The sequence below is a fragment of the Podarcis cretensis genome, assembly GCF_951804945.1.
Source record: "Podarcis cretensis genome assembly, chromosome: 15".
Lineage (NCBI taxonomy): Eukaryota > Metazoa > Chordata > Lepidosauria > Squamata > Lacertidae > Podarcis > Podarcis cretensis.
Genome location: NC_137185.1, coordinates 24,780,297 through 24,798,888, shown reverse-complemented (window position 1 = coordinate 24,798,888; position 18,592 = coordinate 24,780,297). Strand labels below are relative to the sequence as shown.

Below are 18,592 nucleotides of genomic sequence, written 5' to 3'. Positions count from 1 at the left end.
TTACTGTACTCAGTATTGGGTTGGGTTAAAAGTGTCATTGTGTATTATTATCATCTGTTTTTAGCGATGTGTGTTCTAATGCCTTGGCTTACTCGTCTGTGAATTTTCTGCAGGGGAGAGATATTTTGCTGTTTGTTGAAAATGTGTGGACAGGTGTCTGATTTTTGGGGGTGGGTGGGGAGGTAGTGTTATGAGTTTGTGGGTGCCAGATCACTCTAATCCCTGGATCCAGTAAGTGTTTAACCAAGGCTCGGGGTGTTAAATGGAATGCTAGAAGTGTCTAATTTCTGGTTTCAGCAAGTGTTCAAAACCAATCAAGTCAGGCTAGCCTCCTGGGTGATGGGCCATTAAGAGAACAAAAGACCTAAGGGCTTGTGCTAGATTGCGAATGGGTGGGTCCCCCTCCCTCAACAGATAAAGCCAGAGTTTAGGGTTGAGAGGTGAGGAGAGATGTGTCCTAGAAGGAAAGCAGCAAGTTGAAGAAAGAGAAGGAGAGCAATGTTAGAAAGCAATATTTGATGTCTGTTTGAACCCAAGGCTGTGACTGTGGGAGAAACATAACCCTTTTCGGGTGCTGAAGCTGTGACCTCCTCCTCCATAGGCTCAGGTTGTATATATGTGTAAATAAACCATATATATTAAAGACAACACAGTCTCTGCCATGCCTCATTTCCACGAACCCTGGGTAAGCAGCTGGAACCACCGGAATCTTACATCACTTGGAGACTGGGGTGCCGTGCAACAACATTAATTTTAAAATCTTCCTTAAAAAACAAACCAACCAGGGTTAGCATAACAGTTGCTTGGGCTAGGGCTGATTTTAATTCTCCTTCACGGAACCCAGCCAATTCAAGGATCCTGTTATGCAGAGCAAATGATGGGCAAATTTGAAGCTCACCCACCCGCTGCTCTTCCAAATGTAAAAAGAGCCCTGCTGGGTCAGTTGCACCTGAGCTCAGCACCCAGCTTTCTGCACTTGCCCACACTGGGAAGCCCACAAGCCATGCATGAAAAGAAACCAATGAAAGTCACAGCATACAACTCTCTCCCTCACTGCTGCTCCCTGGCAAACAGCTTTCAGTGACAGGTTGGCAGGGATTGAATCTGGAACCTTTTGCATACAAACACATGACTTCCATGCCACTAAAGCTATGACTCCTTCGTTCAGCAGCCAGCGCCCACCCCCGGTAGTGAATTTGCAAGCTTCTGCTATTCCTTTTGCAACCTAACCCTGGGTGGAAGAGATTTTCTATTCTCTTGCGCAGGTTTCCCAGCTGATAAGGCAGCCACGCTGCAATAGAGACAGCTGTGGACTCCAGAGGGGAAAGGGCATTCTGCGTGTAGGCAGTGTGGCTGTCCTCCAAAAGTTAATTTATTTCATTTAACGAAATGTATACACTGATTGTACTTAAACCTATAAGTGGTTTGCAAGAAATATGCAGGCTCTCAATGCATGCTGCCACCCTCACAACTCCCATGATGCCTGGTCAACAGCCAAGCAGGCTGGGCGCTGATGGGAGTTGGAATCTAAGATCCTGTTGGCTACCCCTGCTCCACGCCCATGTGGGGCTGAACCCCCCCTGCCTGACCCCTCTACATTTTGCTGGGCACCTCTTTGGTTTAAAATTTAAAAAGCATGCTGAGGCTCGCTGGCATTGCCTCCTTCCCTTGAGTCTCTAAGACAAAGCTGCAGAAGACCAACAGCACCCCCAAAAAGCAGGGCACATTTGGGGGAGGTGGGCAAAAAAAGAGGGGAACTGGAATAGTCAAAGTTGGCATGGGGTGGGACAAAACAAAAAGAAAGGGCAGTGGCACATAAATTCTGCCATGCTTGATTTCCGGATGGGGCGCTGAGGATCCCCCCCTCCTTTTCCTGTCCGTCCCCACCGGTGACCCATTGCTTGAATGTAGCGGCATGATACTGGCTTTTAGCGCAAATCAGTCACTTTCATCAGCTATGCGGCTATATAGAGATATAGAGAGATAATATTAAGAGATACAATCGGGGTTTGGCGTCAAACCGTCCTCCTTATCGGCTGCCTCTTTCTGGAACAAGAACAACAATGAAAAAAGGAAAGGGCCACGATGCTCTGTTGGGTTTAAGTCCGCTCTGAGCCGGCTCTCCCCATCCTCCCTCCCTCCCTCCCTCCCTCTCCCCATTTTGCTTGCTTCTCCTTCTTTACAGGGACACAAAATCCACAGCTTGCAGGAGAGGCAACGAGAGCAGCAGCAGCAGCAGCCAGGAGGTGTTTTGGATCAAGAGGCTGATTCCTGCGCATTTCTCCAGCCGGTCTGCAAGAAACAAAGGGTGCATTCAGACGTGGGGAAAGGGTTGCATTCGTTTTCCTGATGAAAACCCTGGGCCTGGGGATCCCCACCTTCTCTTTTATGCCGTCTGCTTGTTTAAGCATTTTTTTTTTTAAAAAAAGGGAAATCACCTTGGGAAAGGCAATCAGTCTATCAGAATCATTCAGTAAAGTCATAGATAGATGACATGACAACTCTTGCAATCCACAAATGGATCGCTTTTGGTTGAAGATGATGTATGGACAAATCTAATGATATTTGGAAAGTATTTATCAAAACCATAATGACCCATGAGTCAAGGCAGACTTGAGGGAAACCATAAGTTTATCCATTTACATACATATTATATAGTTGCGTAACCATAATTATATTTCATTGTCATATTCTTCTTCTTGTTTTCCTCTGCCTTTTAAAATGTTTTTTATGTATTCTTTTTATTTTTTTTCTATTTACTTTAACTCATTGTACCATTCTTAATAAGGATGATAAGAAAATAAAGTCATGAACCCAAAATAAATCACCAAAATGTGCCTACCTGATTTCTACTCTCCCTTCCATCCCCTGTGAATTTGGGAGGTTCACTTTGCCTCGTGCCTTAAATCTAACCCAATAAACATCTTTGCTTGAATTCACAGTTCACCACCCTTATGGATGCGCAAACCCATCCATTTTTGGTTCTGCAAATTTCCCATTCTTATCCAGCTTTAATACCAGTTCTCCACAATTCTGCAGCAATTTGCGCTTAAAAAAGAAAAGTTCATCAAAGTTTGACAGCAGTTTAGTGTGAATTTCTTCAGCTACACCATTTTGACAAATATACACATTTTTGCCAGCAACTTCCCACAATACAATAATTTTGGTTTCGTTTTCACTAAAATAGGTGCTGGTTTTTTGCACGTTATCTCCAGGATTTCCATTTCTGTGCACATTATTCGGCTAAAGAACCATACTGCAAAATTTGGAGAAGTGTGAATTTTGAAGGATAGCTGTGTTCTGGTCTAATTGTGAATTGGGAAGTTTCTTGTTAAGATGCAAACGAGATTGAATTTCTCTCCCACCCATCCACCCCGTTTCAGGACCAAGACCAGCTCCTCTGAATTATTTTCCTGCCTTGCATCCAGGCCTCCTGCTCACCTTTGAAAACTGAGATGTTTTTCATCTGGTTATCCTCATAATCGTTGGTGATCTTCAGCCTGCACACATAGGTTCCCTCATCGGCGGTGGTGAAGCCCGCGAGGTGAAGGCACACCAGGTTGTTGGACACAGTGACGTTGGCCCGGTTCTTGTACATGGCGTTGGGGACGTTCTGGTTGCTGGCAACAACAACCCCCACGCCGGCATCCCTGCTCAGGCGGAAGTCGTAGCTCAGGGCATTCGCGGTCTTCTTTTCGTACGCACAGTCCAAGCGCAGGCTTTGGTCGCTCATGCAAGCGGTCAGGCTTCTAATCCTCTGGCAGCGAGCAACTTGGAGCACTGAGGAAGGCAAGAAGTTTTCACCAACACAGGGAGAAACAATGATCTGCAGAGCTGAGCTGCAATCCCTGCAGCCTCATCAGTTAGGAGGTGAAATTAATACAACAAGAGCATTTTTAATCCCTCAAGTTAGGTTAATTAACTCATCAAAGGGGAGCATCCCTTTCGGGTCTCTCTTTCTGGGTCACTGCAAGGACACCACCTCCTTTGGGGGGGCTGTTTTCTATTGTTTTGATTCATTTACAGTGGTACCTTGGTTCTCAAACGTAATCCGTTCCAGAGGTCTGTTCCAAAACCAAAGCGTTCCAAAACCAAGGCACTCTTTCCCATAGGAAGTAATGCAAAATGGATGAATCTGTTCCAGACTTTTAAAAACAATCCCTAAAGCAGCAATTTAACATGAATTTTACTGTCTAACGAGACCACTGATCCATCAAATGAAAGCAATAAACAATGTACTGCAGTCACACAATCAACTGATCGATCAGTAGCTGAACTAGGTTGCACACAGTCACAAAAACAAAACAAAAAAGAGCTGCAAAATCACAAAATAAACAGCAAAAACAGGCAGACCTCAGCGTAAAACTCGAAACAGAAGTGTGGCACTCAGAATGGAAGCGTAACACTCAAAATGGAGCATGTTTGGCTTCCGAAGAAAGTTCACAAACCGGAACACTTACTTCCAGGTTTGCAGTGTTTGGGTTCCAAGTTGTTTGAGTACCAAGGTGTTTGAGAACCAAGGCATTATTATTATTTTTTAAAAATACTTTTCATGTAAGGAAGTGGCACCCTTGACATCAGTACAAGGCAATGAGTTTTACCTGTCACAAGGACTGCAATACCAATGGTGGACTTCATCTTCTTTTCGGTCTACGGTGTGGAGCGTGGGAGGAATCTAGGAGTAGAAAAGGCACCCGGTCATATAGAGATGGGACTGGGAGGGCAAAAGGGGAATTGTCAAAAATTATTCTGGCTGAACACAGTCGGTCTCGTGGTCTGAAGCTTATTAGAAAGCAGGAGCTAGATTTGGGGGAGAGGCCCTGCAGTTCCCTAGCGCGCGCACACAGACAACACACGCCATACATCCCTTGCTTCCCGCCTCAGGCCCTTGATTCCCCTCCACCTGGCCCTTCTCTCCCTGCAGCGGAAACCATGACTCAGCGCTGGGTGAGCTAAGTTGGGGATGAGTCATTCTAAGACTCCTGCAGTGGGGAAAGATGCCAAAGAGGCGGGTGAGGAAGCAGAGAGCGAGACAGGCAGATGGAGAGAGTGTGCCTTTTTGGCAAAAGAGGGGCTTTTAGATAGATAGATAGCCTCTTCTAGACACTTCTGGGGTACATGGGAACAAAGAACTTATTAATCACTTTAGCAGAAACCTCCACCCTGCTTTTCTATGTCCCTACTCCCATCAGCCTCTTCAGCTAGGCTCCAGCAGATAGCATGATGCCTTAGAAGCAGCCCAAACTCTCTCACCGCCCCTAAGTAATAAACCACATGAGCAAAGCAGTGCCATCTCAGGTGTATCTGCTCAGAAGCAAACCCTGCTGTGTTCACCGAGTAAAATTTGCATTCATTGCCCCATCTGCTTTTGCCTCTGGCCCTGCCCACCCATGTTATGTGGCCTCAGAGGTCAAAACGGTTTCCTGCTCCTGCTATAGGGAATTGCTGCTGTGCATGTTCTGCCTCCCAGCAGCCTTTGGTTCCATGCGGTTGGCTTTGCGAAAACCCTGCATCCTCCTCAAGTCTTTTCCACCTTTCCTTCCAAGTCTCCAACACAACACAGTTTGGAACCAGGAAAACCCCAGACTGGGCTGCTCCACACTTGCCTCTGGCCCACAGAGGGAAGGACACAGACTCAGAAATATGTTCTCTCTCTGCCAACCCAGACCCAATGTTCCTAGAGGTTACTCTAGAACCTCCAGAAGAAGGAAGCCTCTAGTCGTGGGGCAGCCATCAAAAGCGTCTCTCAGTGGGATATTATTGCCCCTTCTGGCATGGCTGAAGGACGGTATAGAGGAGGGGAGTGGAACCTCAGACCTAGGGGCTGAATGAGGCCCTCCAGGATGTCTATCAGGCCTTGGGGTTCTCTTCAGAGTGGCTCAGTCACTAGAGCATGAGACTCTTAATCTCAGGGTCAAGGGTTTGAATCCCATGTTGGGCAAAAGATTCCTGAACTTCAAAGGGTTAGACTAGATGAGCCTCCAGGGTCTCTTCCAACTCTACAATTCTTTGATTCTATGATTCAAGCTCTGTCTCTTCACTAGCCACTCCTCTCTCCAGGCCACACCCCTTGCCGGCCTTGTTCCACATAATCTGTGAAAGCTTTTGCCTGGCTGGAATTTGTCCTTGAACTCTGAGCACAACTCTTGCTTGCCTGGATGCAGGTTAGAGAGGGGCGTGCAGCCTGCTGTACAAACACAAAACTTAGATTTCATTGCATCAGTATTGGCAGATCCATCAAGGGTTTCACAGCTGCTAGCAGTTGGCTTGCTCCTTTGGCAAGGAGAATGATTTCAACTCCAGTCTTTCATCTGGCTTTGAAAAATCTATTGTCACTTGGCTCCTAGCCACTGCCTGTTCTTCTCGTTTCAGGAAGATGGCAAAAAAGCTTGGTTCTTCGCCCACCCCAACTCGCTTTCTTCTTCTTCTTCTTCTTCTTCTTCTTCATCATCATCATCATCATCATCATCTTATTTGTATGCTATCTTTCCATAGTTAAAACTATGCTCAAGGTGGCTCACAAAGTGATTTACATAATTACAAACATAACAAAAGTACTCATAAACAATAAACAAAGCACACCCAAAAGTAGACAACCAAATTTCCATACAAATCGTAAGATCTAAAAATCAAGATACTGAAAGATTGAGATCAAAAACAGTAACAAAAAGCTCTAAACGATACCCCAGCCCACGAGTCTTTTCAGCAGCTTCATCTTTTGTAGCTGGAGTCAATCTGGGCCTCAAAACACCCCGCCCCTGCCCAGCTTTGTCTTCAGAAAGACTCTCTGGAGACTCCAGCCTTTCTTAGAAAGTTGCACAGTCTGAAAGACAGTTCCTCATAATCCCAGATACATCAGGACTGGAGTAAGCAAGGAGCGGCACTCTGCACATGCACAAGGGCTCTCTGCTTTATGCTGTCCCCTCCCTGCATCACTGAAAGCAGGATGCCTAAACAAACCTCCCTGAGCTTTACAACTCGGTTGCTTTGGAAGGCACAGGTCTGACAGGTCCCTGAACCCAAGGAGCTTACAATAAGACACAGGGGCAAACAACAGCGGCGGGAGGGAAATAGAGGCAGGGCAAAGAAGCAGAAAGCTATGCAATTATTTTAAGCCTGTGCCCTTTTGCTGTGGCAATCAAAGGGTTTTGGGTCTTTTACCTCCTTCTATACCTTTCTTGCTGGTCTCTGCTGCAAGGGGAGGGAAGGAGGTCTCGACTCACTGCACACATGCCTTGTACCAAGGCCTCAGGCTTGAACGGCCACAACTCCAATTAAGATGATCGAGTAGCTACTGTGGCGCAGAAGGCCTTTCTCTGTTGGAGATCCTGGAGAGCTGCCAGTCAGCGCAGACAATGCTAGGCTAGAAGGACCTGATAAGGAGGCTGCTTTCTACACTTTTATTTCGCTTGTTTCCTCATTCATACCTGTACAAAGTTTTGCTTTGGGGGGCAGATATACAAGACAAGTGCTGCCTGTTTTGGGGTTTTGATTTTGGCATATGGGTTTTGCTGTCTCAGGCAGACTGGAGTGTGCATGTTTGTGGGGTTTGCCTGGCTTTTAATGTTTTATTGTTTTTTAGAGAGCGCATTGTGCATTTCCGGAGAGCGGGGGGAGACAGGGTGTGAACACGTGTTTTGCCTTTTTGCTTTGTTTTCCGTGTGCCACCATCTAGGTGGCCCATATTTTTTTTGTCTTCGTGATTTGTCAAGCCCACATGGCAACATTGCCCATGGCAGTTTCTCACACTGCCAAAACATGCCTCCCTGGGAATCCTCAAAAGTCTGGGGACCCCTAGTGGCAGAAGGCATTGCCAGCAGCTCAAGGAGAGGATATGCAGTGCAACGAGGGTCATTTTCTCTGTAAAAGGTCTGTGCTGATGTCTCCCACTCTGATTTTCTTTCTTTCTTTCTTTCTTTCTTTCTTTCTTTCTTTCTTATTTTCTTTCTTTCTTTTACCCAGAGTACTAAGCAGTAAGAAGGGACACGGGTGGCGCTGTGAGTTAAACCACAGAGCCTAGGACTTGCCGATCAGAAGGTCGGTGGTTCGAATCCCCGTGACGGGGTGAGCTCCCGTTGTTCGGTCCTAGCTCCTGCCAACCTAGCAGTTTGAAAGCACGCCAGAGTGCAAGTAGATAAATAGGTACTGCTCCAGCGGGAAGGTAAACAGCGTTTCCATGTGCTGCTCTGGTTCGCTAGAAGCGGCTTAGTCATGCTGGCCACATGACCCGGAAGCTGTACACCAGCTCCCTCGGCCAATAAAGTGAGATGAGCACCACAACACCAGAGTCGGCCATGACTGGACCTAATGGTCAGGGACCCCTTTAGTTTTACTAAGCAGTAAAGGTTACCTCCCACTGAGTCAGAGCACTGGTTCATTTATTTCAGTATATCTGCAATTATGGGGGTTTCAGGCAGGGGCCTCTCCCAGCCCTACCAGGAGAAGCCAGGGTGCGGGATCAAACCTGGGACCTTCAGCATGCAAAGCAGACGCTCTCCCACTGAGCTAAAGCCATTTTGCATAACAAAAACACAGGAAGGTGCCTTATGCCAGGCCTGAGGTTCTCCACCTCCGTTCCCGAACTACAACTCCAATCACCCTTAATCACTGGTCATGCCCTCCGTGACTGATGGAGATCAGTAACATCCAGAGGGTGACAGCGGCCCCTTCCACAACCCAGAGCCTTCTCAAGGGGCTAACTTTGTACAGTGGTATCTCGGGTTACAGACGCTTCAGGTTACAGACTCCGCTAACCCAGAAACAGTACCTCGGGTTAAGAACTTTGCTTCAGGATGAGAACAGAAATCATGCTAGCAGCGGTGCGGCGACAGCAGGAGGCCTGAAGTGGTGCTTCAGGTTAAGAACAGTTTCAGGTTAAGAACGGACCTCCGGAACGAATTAAGTACTTAACCCGAGGTACCACTGTATTTTTAGGATTTTGCATTCAAATCCCCACTCAGCCATGAAGCTCCATTGGGTGACCTTGGGACAGCCATCCTCTCTTAGCCTAATCCACCTCACAGGGTTTTTGTGAAGATGAAACAGGGAAGAGGAGAACCCATGTACATCACCTTGAGTTCCTTGGAAGATGAAGGAGGGATATAAATGCAGCAAACAAATAAATTGAACTTGTGCCGATGGGGCCCATCAGCTTGCAAGAGACCCCTGCCCCCTCTGTAGCTGCAGAGGCTCCCCCCGTACCCCAAAATTATCCCTTCTGTTGTTTTGAGTAGCTGCTGCCCATGCTGACTTCCGCGGTGGGAAGATATATTACAAGATGACTCACAGGCCCAAAGCAGATGTGATGCTGAAGAGTGAGGATTAGGACACAACCCATTTTTTTTTTTAATGAGTTAGCAGTTGGGCTGTGTATGTGAGCGGCTGTTCTGAAAACCCAGAAAGGTCTGCTGTGGGGAAGGGGGTTTAATTGAACCCTTCCCCCCCCCCCCCCCGGTGTGACCTTTTGCCAATTCTTCCCTACCCCTCCACTACTGCTATTAGCTCTGTGGAGTAAAAATACAGATATGAAAAGGTGTGTGTGTGATTTGCATCAGAAAAGGATGCAGAAGGTTTTAACTTGCTCCAAGAGCACCATCTTCCTCCCCCCTTCCAAAGCAGGCCCAGTGGGTTGCTAATTAGTAAAACTAAAGCTCATGGAAAGAGGGGGATATAGGATGCTGCCTTATACTGAATCGGACCATTGGTCCTTTTAGCTCAGTACTGTTTACACTGACTGGCAGCAGCTCTCCAGAGTTTAAAAGACAGGAGATGTCAGGGATTGAACCTGAGTCCTCCTGCATGCAAAGCAGATGCTGTACCACTGAGCTATGCTCATAGTTGAGCAGCAGAGCCTCTAATCCACATGCAGAAGGTCTCAGGTCCCATCCCTGCTTCTCCAGGTACGGCTGGGAGGCAGCTCTGCCTGAAACCCTGGAGAGCTGCTGCCAGTCTGGGTAGATAATACAGAACTGGATGGACAAATCATGGGACTCAATATCAGGTAGCTTCCCAAGGTCCCTGAAAGGGGATGTAAGAGAGGAAGGGTGGAGAAGAGGGAGATGAGAAGGAATATTTAAGAGCCAGTGTGGTATTTCTGGTTAGTTTGCCCAACTAGGACCTGGGATCAAATTCCCACCAAGCCATGAAGCTTACAGGGTATGACCTTGGGCTCATCGTTGTCTCTCAGCCTAGCCTACCTCACAGGGTTGTTGTGTGGATAAAATGGAGAAGCAGAGAAGTATGTAAGCCATCTTGAGTTCCTTGGAGGAATGGTGGGATAACTAAATAAGATAAATAGGAATTTGGAGGAGGCAGACATGGGCTTGTCAGACGGGCATCTGTTGTTATGAACCGCTTCCATCTACTGCACACCCCAACTCCTCCCCTTTTCCTAACGGTCATGCCTTAATTTAATATCAAGCCTGCCTTTGTCTTGCTGCTTCCCTCCCTCTCCCCGCCCTACATCAATAGGCACGCTCCGTATGGAGCAGACTTTGGTAATATGGCGCCCTGAGCGAGGACAAAATTTGGCAGAACCGACGTGATTGGTCAGCTACACCCATGTTGTAAGAATAGCACCACTGGGCATAGACTGAGTGCACTGTTAAGCAGAACCAGCCCAGTGAACACTCGGAACAAATAAAGTCTTTCAAGGCAGACAGTAGGAAAATTCATAGCCCTGCAATTAGTTTAGGCCATTTCTCTCGAGCTGTGCGATGTCCTGGGTTTGTGGGGAAGTGGCGCAGCTGAGTGGCAGAGCGTTTTCTTTGCACGCAAAAGTTTCCTGGCATCTCCAAACAGGGCTGGAAATGTCCCACCTGAAAATCCACTGCAAGTGAGTGTATCCAAAACACTAATCCTATGCGTGGTTTTCTGCCTGCAGAATGGATGATACTAAATTAGACGGACCAATGTTCTGGCTGATACTGAGCCAGATCATTGGTCCATGTAGCTCTGTATATCCCACACCAACTGGCAGCAGCTCTCCAGGATTTCCTGCCCGAAACCCCCGAGAGTTGCTGCCATTTAGTGTGGGCGGTACTAAGCTACATAGACCTATGGCTCATTGTAAAGACTGCTGTATGTTCCTATAAAGGAGCTGCGCTGCCCTGGAGAAGGTTCCTCCCTGGTCACCAGCTAAAGAGACAGACCAAACTGATGTCAGTTGCAGCCAGCTTGCAGATCTGGCAAGCCACAGCCTGAGCAAAAACAACAGCCTGTGCTGATGCTTCCTTGCCCCCCCCCCACTTTAATAACGCCTACCCTACAGGAAATCGAAGGACCAGTCTAGACTGCACCAGCAATGCAGTCCACCATGATGCTGCTGCAGGGCTGGCTAAGGTGCTGCCCTTGCAGAACAGGCAGCTGCGGAAAAAGCCTCGCCAGCAGAGCGCTTGGCACAGGGTCTGCGGCACCGCCATGTCCCGCACCCAGCCTTCCCAGACTGCACCTGCGTTTTCCACATTCCTAGACCTTGGCGCGATGACCGCAGCGCTCCTGACACCCAGCTGGAGTCCGCCACCCAAGAAGATCAGGTTACTGGTTCGAGGGCAACGGCTCTCTACCCTGTGGGGGATACTGCAGCAACCCCCCCCCCCCCCAGCCATGTGGCGCTGATACAGCAAGTATGCCCGCGTTAGACAGTCTTGGAAATCGGATGCCGGATCCGTTCCATCAGTACAGCCTCTCTCTCACACACACACACGCATTTCTGGGCAGGCGACGAATTTCTCCCCCTCCCTCCCAACACTTTCTGCATGTGGCGGTGGGGTCTGTAAGGCGGAAGAACGGGCAAATCTGCAAGAGGAAGGGCGGGGTGGCAGCCCCCTCCCACAGGGAGACCCTCATAAGAATACCAAGAAAAGCTCTAGGGTGATGAGAAAGATGGCAGCGCCCAATGGTGTCGCCCTCCGGGGCTGCTGCTGCGTCAGAGGGGACCCGAGAGGGTCACTAAGGCAGAGGAAGCAAAAGCGTAAGAGACCCAACCCTGCCCCCTTTGCCGTCCTTTTCTCTGGGGAAGCGGAGTCTGGTCCACAAAAGCTCAATAAAAGGGTTAGACTCTAAGGTGACAGGAGACTCCTTGATGTTTTTGCTGCAAGAGTCCCACCCGTCGACTACGTCCGTCTGGAAATCCTGCTCCTTTGCAGGGCATCGCTCCCCGCTTCAAGCGAGATCTCCATCCCCCTTTCCCTGCCCTTGCCTGCATTCCAGATCTATTCTCCTCCACCTTCGTGGCTCCTCCACTCTCCTCTTTCCTCCTCCATGCCGATCTCTTTCTTTCTCGGCTCTGTCTCTCCCTAACAGTGCAATCTTGGGCACGTTTGCTCACGAGTAAGCGCTGTGCTTCTACCTTTGCGCAAAGGAATGCAGTCTTTTTTTTATTCGTGCGTTCATTTCCCCAGGGCGGTTAGCCGCTCCTTTCCTCCATCCCACCTTTCCTACTCCATCTTCTTCCACCTCTCTTCATCGCCCACCCCACCCTCCGCCTCCGGTTCTGCGGCCTCACGTCTCCAAAATTTCCCGGGGGTGGGGGCAAGAAAATATGAACAGGAGAAGGGACAGAGGTATCCCGCTCCCCGCCGAACCCCCTTTCCTCCCTACCCTCCTCCTGCAGCCGCCCCACCCTGGAGATGCGCTCCTCCGACGAGAAGCGAGCCCCGTTACCTGCGTCCGGAGTGAGAATGCTGCGCGTCTCTGGCTCCTGCAGTCTGGGGCAAGGCGAGAGACTGCTGCACGAGGCGACAGGGAGGAGGGGCGGGGCTCCGGGACACGCCCCGCCCACGCAGCCCCACCCCCTGCGGTACAAAGCGGACTTCTCTGCAGGGGTGGGGCGAGCGCCTTCAGCAGCTTCAGGAGCCCCCTCCCACGCCACGTGGTACACGGCCGGGAAGGAGAGGCGGAAGTGACTGCCGTGGTGGCTGGTCTGCATCTCTCAGGTGTGCCTCAGTTTTAGGGACTCGCAGTTGGGGAGACGGCTCAGGTTGGTTGGTGGGCTCAGGTTCTACTTGAGGGCTTCCCAGAAGGCTGATCTCCACAAATACAGATTCCATGGGTGGTTATGAGGCAACCCTTATCTCCTGCCTTTCTCTTGCCTACCTGGTGCCCCATCCTGCCTTCCTCAGCGCTTACCAGGCCCAGCCAGTGCCCATCCCTCATCAGCCCCCGCCATTGTGCTAGGCTAAGGCCTGCTCCATCACTCTTGACCCCCCCAAGGACCCAAGCTGATGCCTTTGGCTTGTCTCCCCAATTTTACTGCTCAGGTAGCTTCTCCGTGGGAGGGACGCAGCTGGCACTGTGGGTGCCACAGAGCCTAGGACTTGCCAATCAGAAGGTAGCCAGTTTGAATCCCTGCGGCGGGGTGAGCTCCCGTTGCTCGGTCCCTGCTCATGCCAACCTAGCAGTTCGAAAGCACATCAAAGTGCAAGTAGATAAATAGGTACTGCTATGGCAGGAAGGTAAATGGCGTTTCTGTGCGCTGCTCTGGTTCGCCAGAAGTGGCTTAGTCATGCTGGCCACATGACCTGGAAGCTGTACGCCAGCTCCCTCGGCCAGTAAAGCGAGATGAGCGCTGCAACCGCAGAGTCGGCCACGACTGGACCTAATGGTCAGGGGTCCCTTTACCTTTTACTAGCTTCTCCATAACAATCTTTTGCCCAGCCAGACTTGGTTTGTAACTGCGATTCATCAGCTGAGGATTGGAAATCTGGCAAGGGAGAGGGAGGAGGCAGAGCCCAACATTGCTCATTGTCCTAGTCTTGTTTCGTGAACATTTGTAGAGTGTTTCCCACAACTTAATGTCAAAGAAAATCATGTCAAAGACCAAAAAAGGAATCTTGTCCGCACACAATAAAACCTTAGAATTCCAATAAAACCTTATTGAATTCCTCAACTGATGCGAGTCTTTTCCTGGAAGCTGTGTGTTAGTTAAGCACAATGAGTCTGGCTGTTTCTGCAAATCTGCAGAAGTGGTTCGAAAGGAGACCGTATGGTGCTTTCCAGTTCTGTGTGTGTCTCTGGGAAAGCTTAAGGACTGAGTCAGCATACATTGCCGGCACCTGCCAACCAAGCCCAGCCAGGCCTGCTAACTGGAAAAAAAAAGACACAAACAGCTCTGCTCTCTGTTCCTTCAAGAGAAACGTGGTCCACAGATCTCAAAAGGGGTGCAGATAACCCTGCTAACATTTGAAAATCAAAACTCCTGTGAAAGGCACAGCCACGGGGGTCGTTTGAAAAGTTGGCAACCATAGCACTGGCACATTTCTGTGGATGAGCACCAGACTAGATGTGCAACAACTCATATGAGACATCAACAAGGAGTTTGGGGTGGGGTGGGGCTCAGACCTCTGCCGGAAACCGCAAAGAACTGCTGTGTGCCATCATGAAGATCTTCAGCTGTTTGAGACCCAGCACCCACCTCTGACCCCCAGCCATAGCCTCCAACATTTCTCCAATGAAAATAGGGACGTCCTAAGGAAAAGCGAGACAGTTTGGGATCAAATCTGAAACCGGGACGGCTTCTTGTAAATTCAGGGTTGTCCCTGGAAAATAGGGACACTGGGAGGGTCTGCAAACCTGCATCATAGGACCCACTTTCAAATATTCCCTTTTGATTTATACTAGTATAAAGGCACACTGGACCATGAAGAAGGCTGATCGCCGAAGAATTGATGCTTTTGAATTATGGTGCTGGAGGAGACTCTTGAGAGTCCCATGGACTGCAAGAAGATCAAACCTATCCATTCTTAAGGAAATCAGCCCTGAGTGCTCACTGGAAGGACAGATCCTGAAGCTGAGGCTCCAGTACTTTGGCCACTTCATGAGAAGAGAAGACTCCCTGGGAAAGACCCTGATGCTGGGAAAGATGGAGGGCACAAGGAGAAGGGGATGACAGAGGATGAGATGGTTGGACAGCGTTCTCGAAGCTACCAAACTGCAGGAGGCAGTGGAAGACAGGAGTGCCTGGCGTGCTCTGGTCCATGGGGTCACGAAGAGTCGGACACAACTAAACAACTAAGCAACAACAAAGGCACACCAGGAATCCTAAAATGGCAATTTAACAGGGCAATATTACATAGTGTTGCTTTAGCATTGCTAAATGAAAACCAGTGAAGTAGGCAAGAGCCCAGAACAGATGTTCTGAAATGGGAGGAATGTGTACGTGAATTGGGGAGGAGGGAACAGGAGACAGGACCGCTTGAGGCATTGGGAACTAGGCGACTATACAGAGAGATCCATAAATGGATCCCCCTCTGTGTACAGCAATAATTCTCCCCCATGACCCAACCCTATTTCTAGTTATAGGAAGTGGAGTGAGCAGTGAGGATGATGTAGCAAATGCCGGACGACTGAGCTGCCTACCAGTGTCCCATCTGTTCTGGAAAGCCATAGAAACAGATTAGAAAATGATCAGATAGTCCTACTCCACAGAGAATTCCTTTGCTACAGGCATAGCTATAAGGAAGTGGGGGGGGGGGGAAATGCAGTTTGCCAGAGATACATTTATTATTGAAAAGGCTCTTGCATTTATCCTGCTACTGCAACACTCATGGAAATGGAAAGGGTGGCTTCCTAATGTGGATGTTGGTGGTGCCAAGGAGCAAAGTGGCAGAAGAGCCGGGCATTCGGTGGAGGGAGAACCAGCTGGGCCGCTCACAAACAGCAACAGAGAGAAGGAAAGGAGAGGGGTGTGTGATTGAGCATTACAAAACCATGCATGGTGTGGAGTAATGTGGAGCCAGTGTGGTGTAGTGGTTAGGGGGTCAGGCTAGGATCTGGGAGACCAGAGTTTGAATCCCTTCTCAGCCATGAAACTCACTGGGTCAGATTTTTGGGCCAGCCACAGTCTCCCTCAGCCTAACCTACCTCGTAGGGTTGTTGTGAGCTCTTTGGAGGAATGGTGGGAAATAAATAAAGTGGGCAGAGATTTCTTTCTCTCATAATACTAGAACTTGGAGACACATCCAATGAAGCTGAACACTGGAAGATTCAAAACTGGCAAAAGAAAGTACTTCTTCACGCAGTGCAGAGTTAAACTATGGAACTCACTGCCACAAGATGCAGTGGTGGCTACTAACTTGGATGGCTTTAAAAGAGAAATAGACACATGTGCAAAGGGGTGAGGCTACCAATGGCTACTGGCCACAAGGGCTTTGTTCTCCTTCCTCTGCTGCAGGCAGTATGCGTGATGGCCTGGGATTCGGACTTGGAGGCTGAACCTGAGGAATCCCAGCATGCACAGGATTCCCCGCCTCCAGAACCAGCTGAGCCGGGGCTGGGGCTTGAGCCTGAAGGGTCCTCACCTGTGCTGGATCCTCAGGTGCAGGCATCAGCTGAGTCTGCTCTGGCTCCTGAGATGATGGAGGACCTATTGCCTGCAGGTGCTCCACTCTCAACCCCGTCAGGGGAAGCTGAGGTTGCCTCTGGGTCCAGTAACCCTCCAGTAGAGGCTCAGGGCAGGGAGGCGGAGGGAACTAAGTTCCCGCAGGAGGAGTGCTCGCCTCCAGGCCAGGAGAGGCGAGTCACCTATGGACCGGGGCCGCCATATGCCTCGGGGCAGATAAAAGCCAGCCAGCCCCAGTCCCAGGTTGCGGGAGCAACATTGTTGGTAGCCTGTTCCTGCCTGCCTCCTGTCCAGCTCTTCTGCCAGAGTTCCTGACCTCACCCGATTCCCTGCCTTGGACCCCGCTTCAGCTTTGATGGACAGCCTCCATACTGCACCCTTGACCTCGGACTGAACTCGGACCTCACCGCATGGTTATCCAACAGGACCAGCACAGTATGCCTCTTAATGCCAGTTTGCCTGGAGTCAGAAGTGGAGAGAGAGAGAGATCTGTTGTGCTTGTGCCTGCCTTGTAGCGTCTCCCTGAGGCATCTGGTTGGCTGATGTGAGAACAGGCTCCTGGAGGAGATGAACCATTGGCCTGACCCAGCAGCCAAGCTACTGCAGTGTTCTTATGAGTAACAGAAGGCTGTTGCCTTCATGCCCTGCCTGGGAGCACCTTGGAGCCATCTGATGATCTGATGGTCCACCACTGTGGGAAGCAGGAGGTGGAAATGATGGGACATTGGCTTGATCCAGGAGGGCTCTTCTGATGTTCCTAGAATCTTAACATGGTGAACTTCAAAAGTAGGAAAGATGTGGGTGGATGGAGTGATGAGATTTGGAGGGGGAGAGTAAAAAATGTAAAATTTTGTCCAAAATGCATAAACTGCTGCTTGAATTGCATTTGAAAGATGAGGTAAAGTCGGTTATGATACATTGGGCCAAAGACTTTGGGTATAATATACAGTTAGAGGATTGGGGAAAACTGTGGAAAGATGGATTAAAACTTACTGCATGCAATGCCTTAAAAGAAAATGTAATGAAAATGATGTATAGGAGGTATATTACGCCTGTGAAATTAGCTAAAATGTATAAATTTAGTAACAAATGTTGGAAATGTAAAGAAAAGGAACATTTTATCACATGTGGTGGGAATGTAAAAAAGTGAAAAACTTCTGGGAAATAATTTATAATGAGATGAAAAAGATGTTGACATTTACATTTATTAAGAAACCAGAAGCATTTTTACTTGGCATTGTAGGAGATGATATAAACAGAAAGGACTGTAAGTTGTTTTTATATGCAATGACGGCAACAAGAATATTATTGGCACAAAAAATGGCAGCAAGAAGAACTACCGACAAAAGAAGAATGGAGGATGAAATTGATGGACTATGCAGAATTAGATAAATTAACAGGAAGAATTCGAAACCTGTGGGACCAGAGATTCTCAGAAGATTGGAGTAAATTTACAGACTATTTGAAAAGTAATTGTGATGAACAGATTACGCTAGTAGGTTTGCAAGAAGTTATGTAAGGTGAATTATCTGAAATATTGCAAAAAAGACAATGAGGAGAATTATTAGTTAAGGATATTAAAGGTAATATGAAATTAAGAAATGCATAATATGTGATAAATAATGGAAAATCACCAGAGGCATTGATGGAAGTCCAAAAATATTGTATGGGAGGAGACGTATGTTGTATGAATGCTGGAAATAATATGTTAAAAAATTAATAAAATGTTTATAGATAGATAGATAGATAGATAGATTAGATAAAAAGAGATTTGGAGGTGGAGAGAGAGAGAGAGATAAAGAGAGACAGATGTGGGTGGCTGTCGCCATGTGGCAAACAGATGCTTCTGGCAGCCACAGGAATTCAAGACCTTCTCTTTTCCTTGGACTCTTCTTTTCTGGGTCCTCCAGCAATTTCAGGAATTCAAGATAGAAGGGGCCTCAGTTCCCTGGAAAAAAGATTCCTGCCCATCCCTGATTCATCTCTCTCTCCATCCAGGACACTGGCCTTCTTTCTTGCTGCATAAGAAGTTTGGCAAAAACAGCCCTTTCCTTCTGGAGAGTGATCACACTAGGGAGGAGGGGAGGAACTGAGGCTTCGAAGATGATGCACACGGCTGGCCTTGCGTTTTGCACCACCAGAATCTGGCTCCAACTCTGAAGGATGCCAAAAGCAGGAGGCTTTTCCCTTCATTGTTGAAATGATCCTGCAAAGTAAGTGTGTGCGCATTGCCCTTTCAGCTTTGTTCTTCCC

The 18,592-nt window shown here is 48.5% G+C and overlaps 1 protein-coding gene across 1 annotated transcript; it reads right to left on the bottom strand.

Annotated features, from left to right (window-relative positions):
• Positions 1 to 2,148: 2,148 nt before the first annotated feature.
• Positions 2,149 to 12,787, bottom strand: THY1 (Thy-1 cell surface antigen). The gene is made up of 4 exons (XM_079954888.1): positions 12,664 to 12,787; positions 4,602 to 4,675; positions 3,442 to 3,780; positions 2,149 to 2,292 (listed from the first exon to the last, which is right to left on the bottom strand). Exons 2-4 carry the CDS (start codon positions 4,636 to 4,638, stop codon positions 2,180 to 2,182), a joined length of 489 nt encoding a protein of 162 aa, XP_079811014.1. The 5' UTR covers positions 4,639 to 4,675; positions 12,664 to 12,787; the 3' UTR covers positions 2,149 to 2,179.
• Positions 12,788 to 18,592: the final 5,805 nt, after the last annotated feature.